Source organism: Scomber japonicus, chromosome 21 (genome assembly GCF_027409825.1).
Source record: "Scomber japonicus isolate fScoJap1 chromosome 21, fScoJap1.pri, whole genome shotgun sequence".
NCBI lineage: Eukaryota > Metazoa > Chordata > Actinopteri > Scombriformes > Scombridae > Scomber > Scomber japonicus.
In genome coordinates, this window is record NC_070598.1 from 3,357,042 (window position 1) to 3,375,063 (window position 18,022).

The 18,022-nt window shown below is 36.9% G+C and overlaps 1 protein-coding gene across 1 annotated transcript; it reads left to right on the forward strand.

Annotated features, from left to right (window-relative positions):
- The first annotated feature begins 2,729 nt into the window (after window positions 1-2,729).
- On the forward strand, window positions 2,730-11,430 carry eif1axb (eukaryotic translation initiation factor 1A X-linked b). Its single transcript, XM_053342167.1, has 7 exons — window positions 2,730-2,861; window positions 4,735-4,818; window positions 6,583-6,686; window positions 7,001-7,051; window positions 7,768-7,849; window positions 8,755-8,846; window positions 9,714-11,430. Exons 1-7 carry the CDS (start codon window positions 2,846-2,848, stop codon window positions 9,717-9,719), a joined length of 435 nt encoding a protein of 144 aa, XP_053198142.1. The 5' UTR covers window positions 2,730-2,845; the 3' UTR covers window positions 9,720-11,430.
- Window positions 11,431-18,022: the final 6,592 nt, after the last annotated feature.

Genomic DNA, 18,022 nt, shown 5'->3' on the forward strand with positions numbered 1-18,022 from the left:
CTAGCTAACTGTATATAAAGTAGTATAAACTAGCTAACTGTATATAAAGTAGTATAAACTAGCTAACTGTATATAAAGTAGTATAAACTAGCTAACTGTATATAAAATAGTATAAACTAGCTAACTGTATATAAAGTAGTATAAACTAGCTAACTGTATATAAAGTAGTGTAAACTAGCTAACTGTATATAAAGTAGTATAAACTAGCTAACTGTATATAAAGTAGTATAAACTAGCTAACTGTATATAAAGTAGTGTAAACTAGCTAACTGTATATAAAGTAGTGTAAACTAGCTAACTGTATATAAAGTAGTATAAACTAGCTAACTGTATAAAGTAGTATAAACTAGCTCCACCTCCAGCAGCTACAACAGTAACATGCTGCTTCACACTGATGCTTCACTATTAATAATCTAATGATGTCATATATAATAATATATCATTACTTTTACTGTAGTACTGCATACTACATCACTCATAATACTGCAGTACTTTTACTGTAATAGATGCATGCATGATATTTACTTGTAATAGAGTATGTTTACGTTGCTGTTTTGGTACTTTTACTTAAATAAAATAATGAACATTATGCATAAAAACTTTTTCCTATGCAGTTTTCTCTGTATCAAAACACTCACCATGCTCCTGCAGCTGAAGTCAGACATCACAGCCAAACTAGTCTGCAGCTAGCTTAGCAGCCAGGTGGCTAACGTGCAACGTGAAGTAAATATATGTTCAGACTGGGACTATTTCTTTACACTTTGCGTCTATTGGCTATTTAATGGTCAAAGCGTGGAGTCTAAACACGTGTCTAAGTGTGCAGAAAAAGATGATAATCAAGCTTGACTCGGTGCAGTGAGGGAAACAGCTCTCGTTTAGAAGCAAAGCAAAGCAGAGCCCCTTAAAATGTCTATTTTTTTTCTTTTTTAAGAAAATAAAAGGCCCAAAACAGCACGGCGGAAGGACACGTCGCCCCCTGGCGGCGCGGATGAATACACACTGAAACAGTGAAGCAGCGTTCAGGATTACGTCATCACAGTTTAGCGGGGTTATTTTAAATTTACAGTAAGTTAAACATCTCAAAGATCCAGTAGGTCAAAATAAATACTTACTATCACAAAAGGCTGGCTTGTGGAGTAGGTAGCCTTATCTTCAAACCGTATTCTCTTTCCTCGAGCTCTAGCACAAATAATAAGAGCACAGTTAAATTAAAAACCCCAAATAATCAACACATTAAGAGACAATGCAATAACATAATAAAGAAGGCCATAAAAAATAGATCTTATTTTCTCAGAGAGTTAACAAGCTACCCAGAAAGTAGAAAATTACAAATAAATGACTTGTCACTAACCTTCCACTGGTTCTGGTGTTGCCGTGTAAAAAAACGGATGGGACAAAATCTGGATTATTACAATCCAAGGACGGTGCTCCTGATAAGAGAAAGAAATAAGATTAGCTCTGCTCATCGTTTATTTTAACCTATTTGCCATTTTACGAGCTCAGCCATAATGAGCACCAATAGCAGTTAATTAGTTAATTCAGAGTTAAAGAAAATCGTACACTACATGCAACATTAGCACTTTGAAGACACCTTTGTTAGTAGTTAACAACAAAAGCTAAACTTTAACCGTTACAGCCGTTACAACAGAAAGCCAACGGTTAATTGTACAGACGTTAAATAGAAGACAGACACTTGTTGGCCAGTTAGTTAGGCTATGACCTACTGAATCAAACTAATATTGTCTCATTAACTATGGTAAAATCACACGCAGTCCTAACTTACTCTTTATCCAGCTAGCTCATGTTAACAAACACAAACATACCAGACACGAAGTGTGCGCTGCATAGACTCTCGCCACCTTTAGGACCTTCAGGACCCCAATCTGTCCTTTTAATGGCCTGGAGCCATAATGTTCTTCTTATTCTGTCAAACGGATGAGATCTCCTCGGGATATTATACATTTTCCATCCCGCTTTTTGTCGGTTTGTGCAGTTAATAGCGCAACAACTCCTTGTCATTTTCTTTTTGCTGCTTGCTGCTCCGCTTGTAAACAATGAGAAATATCCCGCTTTCTGCCCCCTGGCTGCGCGCGCACACCTTCGATGACGTTGTACAGAAACTTGTCTGTCATTACTTTGAGATTGTGATTATTATTATTAAATGATTATTTTGAGATAGTAACTCGTTATTTTGAGATACTACTTCATTATCTTGAGAAACTAAGTGATTATTTTAAGATACTAAGCCATTTTTTTCCATCAATCTATCCATCCATCCACCTATCTACCTACCTACCTACCTATCCATCCATCCATCCATCCATCTACCTACCCATCCATCCATCCATCCATCCATTCAATCATTCATCCATTCATCCATTCATTCATTCATCCATCCATTCATCCATCTATCCATCCATTCATTCATTCATCCATCCATCCATCCATCCATCCATCCATCTACCTACCCATCCATCCATTCAATCATTCATCCATTCATCCATTCATTCATTCATTCATCCATCCATCCATCCATCTATCCATCCATTCATTCATCCATTCATCCATCCATCCATCCATCCATCCATCCATTCATTCATCCATCCATCCATTCAATTGTCTCTGTAAACAATCCCCTGTTACAATAAAGCAACGTGTTTTTTTCCCTCTCTCTAATATGTGTCGCAGGACGCGTGCGCAGACCGGCTTCTTGTAACAGTGACTAGCATTAGCTTTATACTAGCTTCTCACTCAGTCTTGCTCTCTCACATAGCTCTGTAAACACTTCACTACGCTGTTTATCCCCAACCTTGACGGGACTAACGTGACCGAGGCTTGAAAGAATATGCCCAAGAATAAAGGTAAGTACCAAGAAAAGGATATTATAAGCTGTTGTTTTTATTTAATTTAAAGTTAATTTGTTGTCGAGCCCGCCGAGGAGACACGCAGCTAAAAACGTGACAGCTAGCATGCTAAACCTTAGCTAGCATCCCGGACTCAAAACTAATCTAAAACACCGCTATTAATAAACCTATGTCATTGCAATCACTATGTTTAATTAAAGATGGGGTTAATTAAACAATATAAAGTGAACTCGTACGTGTTAAACCCCATTTTAACTCTTTTTATGGTGATTTCTAACCCCTGTAACTAGCCGCTACAGCTAACTAGCTCCATGCTAACTAGCTCCACCCGTGTGGCCCTGAGACATCTGGGACTCTATACTTTATATTACAGACATTACATCATTAATTGCATCAGCTAAACATATAGTAGGTTATTATAACTATTAATGTGTCTCCTAGTAATAATGTCTGTTAAATGAACCAGCTAGCTCAGAGGGAAGTGGGAATAAACGCCTCTATGTTAATTATCTAAATCAAGTATAGAGAGGCTGAAACATAGTTAAAGTAATATAATGTCTATATTATAGTTATAGTACGTTAGTTAACTGTTATTTGGGCCTCTTAATAAGACGTTTATGTCAGTTTATATTCATTTAAACGAACACAATGCTAGTTAACTCATATTTGAGCCTTTTAAATGATGTCCCTTTATGTTCTTTTGTCAAGTATAGAAAGGCTAAAATACGCATTTAAGCTAATATGTCTAGTAGAGTCTACTAGAGTAGGTTAGTTAACTCTTATTTGAGCCTCATAATGAGACAAGGGACTCTTAAATGACATTTTTTTTCCTCTTTTATCAAGTATAGAGAGGCTAAAACACACATTTGAATAAATGTAATGTAATATAAAGTAGGTTAGCTAACTCTTATTTGAGCCTCCTAAATGTCACTTTATCTTCTGTGAAGTGTAGAGAGGCTAAAACACCCATTTAAATCAACACAGTGTCTATATTATAGTTATAATAGGTTAGTTAACCCTTATTTTAGCCTCCTAATGAGACCAGAGACTCTTAACTGTCATTTTATCTTCTTCTGTCAGGCTAAAACAAGCATTTAAACTAATCTAATATTAACCTTGATATAGGTTAGTTAACTCTTATTTGAGCCTTTTTAAATATCAGTTTATGTTCTTCTGTGAAGTGTAGAGAGACTAAAACAAGCATTTAAACTAATATAATGTATATATTATAGTTATAATAGGTTAGTTAACTCTTAATTGAGCCTCTTAAATGTCACTTTATCATCTTCTGTCAAGTGTAGGGAGGCTAAAGCAAGTATTTAAACTATTGTAACGTCTATATTATAGATATAAAAGGTTAGTTAACTCTTATTTGAGCCTCCTAAATGTCACTTTGTCTTCCTCTGTGAAGTGTAGAGAGGCTAAAACACCCATTTAAACTAACACAATGTCTATATTACAGTTAGAGTAGGTTAGTTAACTCATCAGGAGGATCAAATAAGACTTTAAAAGTTTTACAATGGACTCTTAAATGTCACTTTTATCGTCCTCTGTTAAGTCCGAGAGTTTAAAACAACCCTTTAAACTAATGTAATGTAAATATTAACAACATCCAACATCAACATCCATCTCCAGAACACAAAGTGGGACATTTGGTGCTAAAAAAGACGTTAAAATCCACCTGATGTGACGAACTCAGACTGCTGAAGCCTCATTTCAACTTTAATCGTTGCACTAAACTCCTGCGTGGACACACTGGATGTAATCACTCATTATTATTTATTACCATTTAATCTCTTTTTATTGTACATGTGGGAACCTGAGTGTGTGAATAATTGTGAACTGATCCTCCTGCGTGTGTTTCTTACAGGTAAGGGAGGTAAGAATCGGCGACGTGGAAAGAATGAAAATGAGTCTGAGAAGAGAGAGCTGGTGTTCAAAGAGGACGGACAGGGTGAGTTCTGGTCGAGGAGCAAACTGTCAACCACATCTGTCTGATTTTATGCTGTTTAAAAAAGATGGAGAGTCCTTATTCTTCTTCCAAGACGAGACATTTTTGGTTTAACTGCTATAAAAATCAATTAAGGCTGCAACTAATGAGAAAAATCATTTATTAATTAACTTTTCGACTGTTTTTCTTCATGAATCAATCAATTTTTTGCCCCAAGATGACTTCAAATCTCTTTTTTTGGTCCACCATTCAAATATATTCACTTTATTGTCATTATAAGACAAAATAAACCAGAATTATTCACATTTAAATACCTAGAGTCAGAGAATTTGGGATTTTTCTTGTTAGAAGAGTCAAATAAGTAATCGATTATTATAATAACTGGTGATTTAATTTTAATAGTTGGCAGCTAATTGAGTGATTGTGGAAGCTTTAAAGTTAAATATAGAAGAAGAATAAGGTGTGAATAAGGCAGCATGTGACTCATATCGTAAGAGAAGAAAAGATTTGACTCCAGCTGTTTGTTAATTAATCTTATTAATTAATAAACTGTTTTTTTTTTTAAACATAAACTCCAACTAAATGTATAAAAGAGAGTAGTTTGCTTGTTTTCCTTTTTCTTCTTTGATAGTAAACTGATTATTTTAGGGTTTTAATTAGTTGGTCGAACAGATAAAGTGATTTTTAAAATGAGAGTTTGAGCTTTGTGAAACTGTAATGAGCAGTTTTTAGTGTTTTCTGATATTTTATACATTAAAACTTACATCTGAGAGGCTTTTTTGTTTAAACTTAGAGCTGAAACGATTAGTCGTCCAGCAGGAAATTAGTCGCTGCCTGTTATTCATCTTTTTTTGTTTGTTTTTAAAGGGGGGAAAAGTCCAATTTTTCTTGATCTAGCTTCTTAAATATGAATATTTTCTGGTTTCCTTAAGTCCTTTTTGACCGTAACCAGTTGTGGACTGCTGGTTGGGACAGACGAGACATTTTAAGTTGTATTTTGAGCTTTAGGAAACAGTTACAACTGGTTATATTTGTAAATCTGTCCCGGTGTTACTTAATATTAAATAATAATGTCAGTTTAACTTGAAATTATTTTTCTGTCATATTAATAATTATCTCAGAAATCACTGATCGCTTTACAGTTCACAATATTTTATTAAATTACTCAATATAATTAAAACAATTCACAATGAATATACTGATATATGACTCGTTTATGTAATTGATCAATTAGCTTTAAAATTCACTTTATTAAACATTCAGTATAATTAAAGCAACACACAGTGGACGGTGATTATAATAAATGATATATTAATGCAGTTTTGGGCTTTTTCAGTGAGCAGAGTGGATGTAATGTGAATAAAAAAATATATATTTATTCCAACTTTTAATTATTCATCTCTTTCAACCTGTTTTAATTTAAATTTTAAATTATTAAATCATATTTCCAGAGTTGCTGTAAAGTTTGATATCAGTAATCGGACACTGTGGCTTTGTGTGAACAGTAATAGAAGTGTTTTAATTTCAATTTTAAATCCCTGTATCTGTATTAATATGATGTAATTGTCCTCTAACAGTGTGTATATAAAGCTTCAAATGTACAGAAATTCATCAGCTGACTGATTCTTCTAAACACAGTGAATCAGTGTGAATGTTCTGCCGTATTCATCCCACATTTTTAGGCTCTTTTCTCCCTTTTCCCCCCCCCTTGAATAACTGAGCATCCTCTCTCTCTCTCTCTCTCCTCTCCTCTCCTGCTTCTTCCAGAATACGCTCAGGTGATCAAAATGCTGGGGAACGGACGTCTGGAGGCCATGTGCTTCGATGGAACCAAGCGGCTTTGCCACATCAGAGGAAAACTCCGGAAAAAGGTGGGAATATCCCAACTCTTCCTCCTGACTCTCTCACACACACACACACACACACACACACACACATACACACACACAGAAAGAGAGGAAACCCCCCCCCCCTCTCTCCCCCTTCCTCTTCTCTCTGTGACGTAATGCTGACTCAGCTGTCACCGTTAATGTGGGACTATGGACTCAGTTGACCGTGTGTGTGTGTGTGTGTGTGTGTGTACATGTGGGTCACAAAGTGCAGTGTGTTTGACAGCAGGTGAACTTTCTCTCCACTTTCTCTTTCTCTTTTTTTTTTTTTAATGTTTTTTTTTTTTCTCCTCCAGGTTTGGATCAACACATCAGACATCATCCTGGTCGGACTGAGAGATTACCAGGTGTGTGTGTTTGTCTCAGAACTCTGTGATGTCACGGCTCGGAACTCAGAACTCTGTGATGTCACGGCTCAGAACTCAGAACTCTGTGATGTCACGGCTCGGAACTCGTTAACACTAATGTCACGGCTCAGAACTCATTAACACTGTGATGTCACGGCTCGAAACTCATTAACACTGTGATATCATGTCTCAGAGCTTGTTAACACTGTGATGTCACAGCTCAGAACTAGGTAACGCTGTGATGTCACGGCTCGGAACTCATTAACGCTGTGATGTCACGGCTCGGAACTCATTAACGCTGTGATGTCACGGCTTGGAACTCATTAACTCACAATAAAACATCACATACAGTGTAGAGTGAGCGTTTATAGAGCTGAGGAGCTTTTAACAAACTTTATAATTTAGGTTTTTTTAATGTACTGATTGAACAGCAGCTTCTTATGTCATCATCAGGTAATACTGATACAGATAGTACTTACTGACTAAATGTAGTGTGATTAAAATTCTCAGTTTAAACTCTTAAAAAGAAACATGAAACTTTCAACCCAGTGTTTTTCCTACGCTGATATTATTAAGATGATTTTTAACTAATTTAATATGTTAATAATCTAGAATCTGATGTTGATTATGCAGCTGAACGTCCAATTATTAAATGAGGTTTTATCTTTTTAAACATGTCCGTATTAACTCTTTCTCTCTTTGTCTCTGTTTCTCAGGATAACAAAGCTGACGTCATCCTCAAGTACAACGCAGACGAGGCTCGTAGTTTGAAAGCGTACGGAGAGCTTCCAGAGCACGGTGAGTTTTACAGCTGCTACTTTTTATTATATATTTATATGTTTTTATGTTTATATGAATTATGGGTATGGGGAGCTCTGAATTGTTGATAAAATTATATATTTCATTCATATTTCTTCTTGAAGTGACTCTAATGCATCAGATTATTGTCCAGTCACAGCTGCACCTCGTTTTCAAACTGTATCATTTCCCAAAAATGACCAGAAGTAGGAAGTATCAAAGTGTTTCTACTTTCCACCACAAACAATCAAACTATAAGTGTGAAAACATCCAGTTAGTTTCTAGTTTAATCTGTAACAGAGTCCATAAACTTCCTGTAGCCTCTAACAGCAGATATCAGCTCCTCTCTGTGGTTTACTGTGATGCAGAGCTTCAGTCTGAACAGCAGGGGGCGTCGTTTCCCTTCACAGTGATCACAACTTTAAATGCAGAATTTTAATCTAATTTCAGTTTCATTATTCTGTGATTATATTTTTAATTTTTTCACCTAGTTTTAATCTGGTTTTTATTAAGCTTCATCGCTTTTATTTCATTTGACTTTTGTCTTTTTATTCTATTTTAACATTGATTTTTTACTCTAACTTTTAATAAACTTTTTTCTTATTTTCTCTTTTTCTTATTTAATTTATTTTTTTTATTTTCTCTCATGTATTTTACTTTATTTTATTTATTCTACTTTATGTATAATTTCTAAGCATTTATATCATTCTTATTTTCTCTTTTAATATTATTATTATTATTATTATTATTTATTTTTTTATTTTCTCATGTATTTTACTTTATTTTTGTCATATTTGTTTATTTTACTTATTTATTTTTGCTATAAATAAACCTTTAAAATAAATATAGATGTTATATACTTCCTGTCTCTAACTCTGCTGCTCTCTTGTCTTTCTTCCACTCAGCCAAAATCAACGAGACAGATACCTTCGGACCCGGAGACGACGAGGATATCCAGTTTGATGACATTGGTGATGATGATGAGGACATTGATGATGTAAGCTCCTTTTTTAAATTTACTTCATTCCTTCCTTCCTTCTTTCCTCTGTCCTTCTTTCCTTCCTTCCTCCCTTATTCTTTTTCTTTCTCCCTTCCTCCCTCCTTTCCTTCCTTCTTTCTTCCTCCCTCCCTCCTTTCCTTCCTTCTTCCCTCCTCCCTTCCTCCTTTCCTTCCTTCTTCCTTCCTCCCTTCCTCCCTCCTTTCCTTCCTTCCTCCTTTCCTTCCTTCTTCCCTCCTTTCCTTCCTCCTTCCTTCCTCCCTTCCTACCTCCTTTCTTTCCTTCTCCCTCCTTCCTCCCTCCTTTCCTTCTTTCTTCCTCCCTCCTTTCATTCTTTCTTCCTCCTTCCTCCCTCCTTTCCTCGCTTCTTCCTCCCTTATTCTTTTCCTTTCTCCCTTCCTCCCTTCCTTCCTTCTTCCCTCCTTTCCTTCCTCCCTTCCTCCCTCCTTTCCTTCCTTCTTCCTCCCTCCTTCCTTCCTCCCTCCTTTCCTCGCTTCTTCCTCCCTTATTCTTTTCCTTTCTTCCTTTCCCCCTTCCTCCCTCCTTTCCTTGCTTCTTACTTCCTTATTCTTTTCCTTTCTCCCTTCCTCCCTCCTTTCCTTCCTTCCTCCCTTCCTTCTTTCCTTCCCTGTTCCCTCCTTTCCTTCTTTCTTCCTCCCTCCTTTCCTTCCTTTTTCCTTCCTCCCTCCCTCCTTTCCTTCTTTCTTCCTCCCTCCTCCCTTCCTTCTTCCTCCCTCCTTTCCTTCCTTCTCCCTCCCTTCCTTGACTCAAGGACAACAGGAGGGTTAATAATAATAATAAAGGATGAATAAAGTATAATTTAATGCTAACTGATCCTTTCTTCTCCTCTTTTCTCCTCTCTTCCAGATCTAAAGACCTGCTACTAGAAGGGGAAGGTGGGATTTTACTAGAGATGCTCCGATTGGGATATTTTGAGCCGACACAGCGCACCGATAATAATTATTTTTATTAAGATCAGCCTATGCCAATCCAATACAGTTTATTAATATTACAGTATGTTTCCATTTATTCCAGTCTGTTCACCATCAGTAGACGTCTTCGTAGAGTTTTTTTGGAGAACTTTTAAGTGCATTTCACACGACGAGGGGGAAGAATCAGAAATCACAACTTTTCTTTTTTTTTTTTTTTCTTCATGAGTTCGTTTGTCGACACGATTAAATGAACGAGTGAATGAATGAACGAGTGACTGAATGAGATGCTGCTGCTGCTTTTTTAAAGGAAGTCAGAAAAGGTCTCAGTTTATCGCTCGCAGCAGCCGGACGGCGACACAGCGGGTTGCCCCCGGCGACCAACCCGTAGAGGCTGATCCACCAGCATCGCATTTGCATTTGAAGGTGAATATCAGGAGCATCACCGCTTGAGTTTTATTTCATTTTTTCTTTTTTTTTTGCGTTAAAGATCCAACAAACGTCACACTTGAGTTTTCTCCTCTTTTTTTTTTTCTTTTTTTTTTTTAATTTTGTAATTTTTATTTCCTGTTAACGCTCAAAAAAAAAACACTCGCGCCGATACCATGACTGCAACACACACACACGCGTCGAAATGCGTCATCTTTTTAAAAAAAAATGTATTTATATTGATTTCACAGTTAATGTGGAATTTAGCAACGATAAAAAAAAAATTTAAAAAAAACTACAGAATCGCTGGATTCACTAATAAAAAGGTTTTTGACCATTTTGTGTTTTTTTTTTTTTTTTTGGTTATTTTTTTTCCTCCTCTTCTTCAGGCAGTCCTGTATCGTTGTAGTTGTCGTAAATAAAGGCGTAGACAGTGAAAGCTGTTTATTAATGACAAGAAAGAGAAGAACACTTGAGTCTGTATCTTTTTCATTTTAACGTCATATTCCACTGACTATGTATTATTATCATTATTATTATTATATATTATTTTTTGGATTGAACTATGGCCGATTTGAAGGCAACCCCCATTCCCCCCCAACCCCCGTTTTCCTCCCCTTAAATCAAAAGAAGAATGAAATTGTATTTTTCTATTGTTTCCCTTATTTGTGTCTTTTTGTCAGATTTTTTTTTTTTTTGTTTCCATGGTTTTTTTTGTCGTTGTTTGAACTCTTTCGTCGTCGTGGCTGCTGCTGCTCGCTCTGTGGCGCTTCGACCCTGCGGTGAACCTCGGGCCGTTCTGTCTAAGGCTAGACCAGCGGTTCCCAAACACACACACACACACACACTGACACACACACTGAGACACACACACACACTGAGACACACACACATACACACTAAACCTAAAACCTCAGATCAGAGCCGTCTGTCTTACATCTTTACACATCCTCAACCTCCCAAAAAAAAACCCCAATAACGGTGACATAAAGGACATAACATCTAGTTTCCTCCTCCGCCTCCTTCTCCTCTTTCTCTCTCTCTCTCTGTCTGCGCCCCTCTGGAAACCTCCCCATGTTCCCTAAGAGGGGCCCAGGACCTCAGTTTGGGAACCACTGCTCTAGACCTCCATGGGGCCCTATTGTTGTAACTCTGAATTAATAAAAAAAAAATGTACTATGATGTTTGAAGGCTGGGTTTCCAATAAAGATCTTAACTCCACTGAAGCTTGGTAGGGGGGAAAGTGATTTTAGGGGATGATACATGCACTTCCTGTTCTGGCCTGAAGGGGGCGACATTGAGACGCTGTTCCATTCTCAGACCTCCAGGATGAAAGCAGTCTGATTTAATGAGCAGATGAAACTTGATGAGTGAGTTTTTACCCTGATGAAGAATCCTTAAGGCTCAACAGTGAACTCTAAACAACTACAGACTCACTAAACAGTTTTCTCCCCTTTTTTTATTTCAGCAAGAAAAATGCATACATGTAAAGTAAGGGAAGGCCAGAGGGAAGTTCGTGCTGCTGCTGCTTTATACCAAATAATTCAACACTATAATACAACACATTAAATATCTCATAAATGCTTTTATACATATTATAATTATAATTGTTTTAAATGCCCTTTTTTAATACCTTTTTTCTGTTAATATGTTACTGTGGATGAAGCCAAATCACTTATCGCCTAAACTGTGAACCAAATCCAAACCTTCAGGTACAAATATACTTACTTTATCTTATATGCTGATTAAAAGTACAATAAATCAATCAGGAAGAAAATTAAAGCATTTATTACATATTCACCTTAAACATCAACTATCAACCCTGCTATGTTAACTGTATGTATCTCGTCTTATATATGTTTAAACATTACAATTTAACTACAAAATAAATATAATGTGTTCCAGTTACTGATGAAAATGTTGATTATTACAAAGGAAGTTACATCTGAAGTCACACCTTTAAGATTTTACTCATTTTTTAATATTTAACATGTAACTGAATTCATATATTGCTGTTTTTAATTGTTTGACATCAATATTTTTTATATATTTATTCTATATATGAGTATTGTTAAGCCATTGTTTATTTATTATAGTTTTCTTCACTTTTATAAGGACTGCATCTCAGTTTCATTCTGCTTTGTACTAATATTTTGCCCCTCATGTATATTAATGGTGTGGACAAAATATTAGGAACACTATAAAGATATTCCTTTACTAAATTTGCATTGTTGCAGCAGCAAGTGGACAGTAAAATAGAATAAAAGAGCAGCAATAAGAAAAGAAAAGAATAAAGAACAATAATAGTAAATAAAATATAAATATAAAAAACTAAAATTTAGTAAAAATAAAGATAATAATATTGGTATTGAGTGGTAATAAACCAGAGGTGATATTTTTATTATGGCACAGATTAAAGTGAAATAAATATATATGTATATTATATTATTCAGTTATTTTAAAGCTAACTAGTATATATGAGTACATATTACTGTGTAACGTTATATTGTTTAAAATGACACGTGACCAAACAGGCTGCTCGTTTTTTAACCAAAAAAAAAAAAAAGTAGGCCTACTAAATTAAATAACCAAATATGGACATGCACATTTTATTCCATGTTTTGATAGTTTTAAGGCTGCTTTGTATAAATAAAAATATATTTCTAAGCCATAAAAACTAGCTATGTGTGTCCCAGGTAACAAACAAATCAAAAAATCAGCCACTTTGACCTCAGTAATAAATCATAAAGCATAATCATGACGTCATCACGTAATTACGTCATTTTTAAATTTAAATAACTGAGTTTTAATGTGTTTTTCTTTATAGCGCTGCTGCCATCTGAGCTGACTCCACATGTTGTGAACAGTGTAAACACAGTGCATTGAACCGTATCATCATGGAACGTTACGTCATCGCTCCAGCTGTGACGTAACAACGCCGCTGGGTTCCTGGCACGTGCGCTTCAACAAGATGGGGGGCGGGGGGGGCTCGCGCTAACAAATGCAGCCACGTGAGAAGGAGAAAGGGGCAAAAAGGGTTAGACACATTTATATCAATCAATATTTAATTTAAATTTTTTGATGTTATTTTTTAACTTTTTAAAGAAAGATATTTTTAACTGTAATTATTAATTGTGTGTGAGCTATTATTACCTGGTTGCTAGGCGACGCCATCAATCTTTGGCGTGTTAATATGTAAATGAGCCAACTGTGATGCGGTCACACTCACACATCGAAGAGTGAATAAAGATTAATTATAATCATTTAGTCTCATTTTCATTAGTAAATTATTCCTTTTTAAACATTTAACACACATTTTATAAGAGGATGTCAAACATGAGGCCCGTGGGCCAGAACCGGCCCTTTGAGGAGTCCAATCCGGCCCACTTTTTTTCCTTCCTCCCTTCCTTCTTTCCTCCCTCCTTCCTCTCAATGTTTCCTTCCTTCCTTCTTTCTTTCTTCCTCCTTCCCCTCCATCTTTCCTTCCTTCCTTCCTTCCTTCCTTCCTTCCTTCTTTCCTTCCTTCCTTCCTTCTTTCCTTCCTTCTCCCATCCTTCCATCTTTCCTTTTCTCCTTCCTTCTTTCCTTCCTGTCATCGCTTCTTCCTTCATTCCTTCCTTCATTCCTTCCTTCTATCTGTCCTTCCTCCCTTTATTCCTTCCCTCATAGCTTTCTTCCGTCCTTCCTTTTATCTGTCCTTCTTCCCTTTCTTCCTTCCTTCCTTCTTTTCTTCCTTCCTTTTATCTGTCCTTCATTCCTTTCTTCCTTCCTTCCTTCCTTCCCTCCTTCCTTCAATCTTTCCTTGCTTCCTGTCTCCTTCCTTCCTTCCTTCCTTCATCAAATTGGACTGTTTGTTGCCTTTTAATGAGTCTAACTGATTTAAACCAACATTATAATTAAAATAATACACATTTCTTTTATGATGTAATGCTTTTTATCTTTCATGCATGGCTGTGAGAAAGTAGAGCTCAAACATATGGATCCGCTCTCCTCCTCTCCCCACCTCTCCTCCCCCCTCCCTCCTCCTCTTTCCTCTCCTTTCTCTCCGCACAGCTCAGCCGCTCCTCCTCACAGCATCATGTTTTCCTCAGTCTTTCCCTGAGTCATCGCGTTTCAACCGGCTCTTCTCCTCTCTCGGGATTTTCAGTCGGGGTGGTTTGGGCGGTTTTTTTGTGAGCCTCTGCAGGGGATCGTTATTAGATCTAACCCTCCTGGCTTTGCACCCCCTCCTCCATCACCACCACCCCTCCAGGTAATAACATTTACTCGACGACCATTGAGATGACTGAGGTGGTGCCGAGCTTCCCTGAAATGACAGGTGAGGAGGAAAAAGATGCGTTCATGTGTGTTATCTGCTATTCATGCAGTGTCATAAAATAAAAAAAGGGCGTTTGACAGTCAGTGCATTTTGATTATTGATCCAGACTCTTGATTTATAGCCGTAAATCCTTAAAATGAACGATTTCTTCATTTTAAAAAAAGCATGCATTGCCCTTTAAATACCCTAATCAAGCTGAAAGACTTATTCATAGCTATTCTGTGTGCTTAATGTGTTTATTTTAAAGGACAATGCCAACATAATATGGGTATATATTGGTTTTAATGTATTTGGATATATATTTTACGTTAATGCAGATTATTAGACTGTGAATATAATAGCATATGCATTGATCAGGCACTTAAATGCAACATATATTCACCAATATTAATAAAAATGACTCCTAATCAGGCTCTAAGGCGTTTTCATGGCTATATGCTTTTATACTTGATGTTTATATTTAAAGGGCAATGCCACCATAAATTGATTTTCCTGCATCTGGATATATATTTTCCATTAATGCAGATTATTAGACTGTGAATATAATGACATATGCATTAGTCAGGCACTTAAATGCAACATATATTCACCAATATTAATAAAAATGACTCCTAATCAGACTATAAGACGTCTTCATGGCTATATGTTTATTTTTAAAGGGCAATGCCACCATAAATCGATTTTCTTGCATCTGGATATATATGTTTAATTAATGCAGATGATTAGGTTGTGTATATAATAGCATGTGCATTGATCAGGTACTTGAATGCATCATTATTTAAGCTTTGTTTTTTTGCATGTTGCATGGCCTTGACATCCATATGCAGCCTATTGGAAAAACACACTGCAATGCTCTGAGGATTATAGCTATAAATACCAAAAGGCTCTATGCGGAATATGACAGTATATATTCTGCACTATATATATATCACAGAATTAGTTAATTAATCATTGCAGGGTGTCCTTATTGCATCTGAATATATATATAGGAGTACTTTTATAGATCCTGATGCTTTTTCTTTTTCTTCTTTTTTTTTTAATGTGCTGCATTGTATATATATTTCTCTCTATTCATCTCATTTAGGTTGACTGTGCAGGACGTCTGTAGCAGTCTGTCACATAAATCAACCATCAATGCAGCAGCCTGTCACACACACACACACACACACACACACACACACACACCTCGTCTGAAAGAAGCCTTTTGTCGCCTTAAAAGAAAAAAAAGAAGTGTCTCAGCTGATTTCTGCATGTGTGATGTCATCTTTTAAGAGCAGATTAAAGCCAAGAGGATCCATTGGGGATCTTTTTTTGGGTTTTAGCATTTATTAGCATATTTAAAAGACTGGAAGGAAGGCAGTCATCATCTCCCCTGTGTGTGTGTGTGTGTGTGTGTGTGTGTGTGTGTGTGTGTGTGTGTGTGTGTGTGTGTGCAGTCAAACATGGGTCAATATGTAGATGTGTTTCATGTCAGTTTGAAGGATTGAGGAGTAAAAATATAAGAGGAAGGGACTCGAGGGTCGAAGGTGATGCAATGATTGACAGATTTATTGCATTTGAATTAAAGCAGGGAGGTTAAACATCCTTAATTCCTTCCTTCCTTCCTTCCTTCCTTACTGCCTTCCTTGCTGCCTTCTTTCCTTACTGTCTTCTCTTCCTTCCTTCCTTCCTTCCTTCCATCTTTTCTTCCTTCCATCTTTTCTTCCTGTCTTCTCTTCCTTCCTTCCTTACTGTCTTCTCTTCCTTCCTTCCTTACTTACTTACTGTCTTCTTTTCCTTCCTTCCTTCCTTCCATCCTTCCTTCTCTTCCTTCCTTCTCTTTCTTCCGTCCATCTTTCCTTACTGTCTTCTTTTCCTTCCTTCCTTCCTTCCTTCTCTTTCTTCCGTCCATCTTTCCTTACTGTCTTCTTTTCCTTCCTTCCTTCCTTCCTTCCTTACTGTCTTCTTTTCCTTCCATCCTTCCTTCTCTTCCTTCCTTCCGTCCATCTTTCCTTCCTTCCTTCCTTCCTTCCTTTTATGTCCCAAACAGACCAGGAGAAGTTGATTCATGCTTTCATCTCAAGTAGACTCGACTACTGTAACGGTCTTCTGACTGGACTCCCACAAAAAAGCATTAAACAGCTGCAGCTCATTCAGAACGCTGCAGCTCGAGTTTTAACCAGAACAAAGAGATCAGAGCACATTACTCCAGTTCTAAAGTCTTTACACTGGCTCCCAGTCAGCTATAGAATAGATTTTAAAGTTCTGCTACTGGTCTACAAATCACTGAATGGTTTAGGTCCAGAATACATGAATGACATGTTAGTAGAATATAAACCCAGTAGAGCTCTGAGATCTACTGACTCAGGTCAGATAGTTGAGCCCAGAGTTCAAACTAAACATGGTGAAGCAGCTTTTAGCTGTTATGCTGCACACAACTGGAACAAACTACCAGCAGAACTGAAATCAGCCCCAACAGTGAACACTTTTAAATCCAGGTTAAAAACATTTCTCTTCTCCTGTGCTTATGATTGAGCTCTTTTAAAGCACTTTACATTTTAATCTTTCATTTGCACTCTTTGTCCTTTTAATGATTTTAAAGCTAATTTATTATTTTATGCTGCAATCATTTTTTTTATGTCTTTCTATTTTTCTGTACTTTGTTTTTATTATGGGGGGGTGGGGGGGGGGGTTAATTGTATGTTTTAAGTTCTCAAATTACATGTTTTTCTGTTTTATGTAAAGCACATTGAATTGCCATTGTGTATGAAATGCGCTATATAAATAAAACTGCCTTGCCTTGCCTTGCCTTCCATCTTTCCTTAATGTCTTCTCTTCTCTTCCTTCCTTCCTTCCTTCCTTCCTTCCATCTTTCCTTAATGTCTTCTCTTCTCTTCCTTCCTTCCTTCCTTCCTTCCTTCCTTCCTTCCTTCCATCTTTCCTTAATGTCTTCTCTTCCTTCCTTCCTTCCAGTGCATTGACAGCTTACATTGACATTCAACCCTGAAGGTGATGCAATGATTGACAGATTTATTGCATTTGAATACCAGATGTCAGACATGACATTTCTACATGCAGCCGCTCCTCTTTCCTCTTTCCTCTGTCCTCTCTTTTATATGTTGTGTTTTGCAGGATCTGCCTCTGGGCTTCATGTGTAGTATGATTCATGTCTTGTTGGTTTTTTCTCTCAGCTTTGGCCCCTCCTCCTGCACCGCTGCTCTCCAGTAGGAACTCGTCCCCTGCTCGCTCTCCGTCCAGTCACAGGAGCCCTCCAGGTAAAACTCACAGCTTTATAAATATCCATCTGTATATAAAGCCAGGGCAGGACAGATAATTAGAAATATGACCTCATCCAGAGTAAAAGTAAGGGTATAATAATCTATAAAGTGGTAATTCTGCAGGTGCAGTGTTTAAATTCCACCTTAACCTTCCTGTCGTCCCCTCCGGGTCAAATTGACCCCATCTCGTTTGACTGTTCCTTCTTTCCTTCCTTCCTTCCCTCTTTCTTTGCTCCTTCCTCC

What these genes read in the sequence shown, in the direction of transcription:
- eif1axb (XM_053342167.1), top strand. An exon ending in GTTCAAAGAGGACGGACAGG is followed by an intron (nt 4,819 to 6,582) that starts GTGAGTTCTGGT and finishes TGCTTCTTCCAG; the next exon opens with AATACGCTCAGGTGATCAAA. An exon ending in CGGAGAGCTTCCAGAGCACG is followed by an intron (nt 7,850 to 8,754) that starts GTGAGTTTTACA and finishes TCTTCCACTCAG; the next exon opens with CCAAAATCAACGAGACAGAT.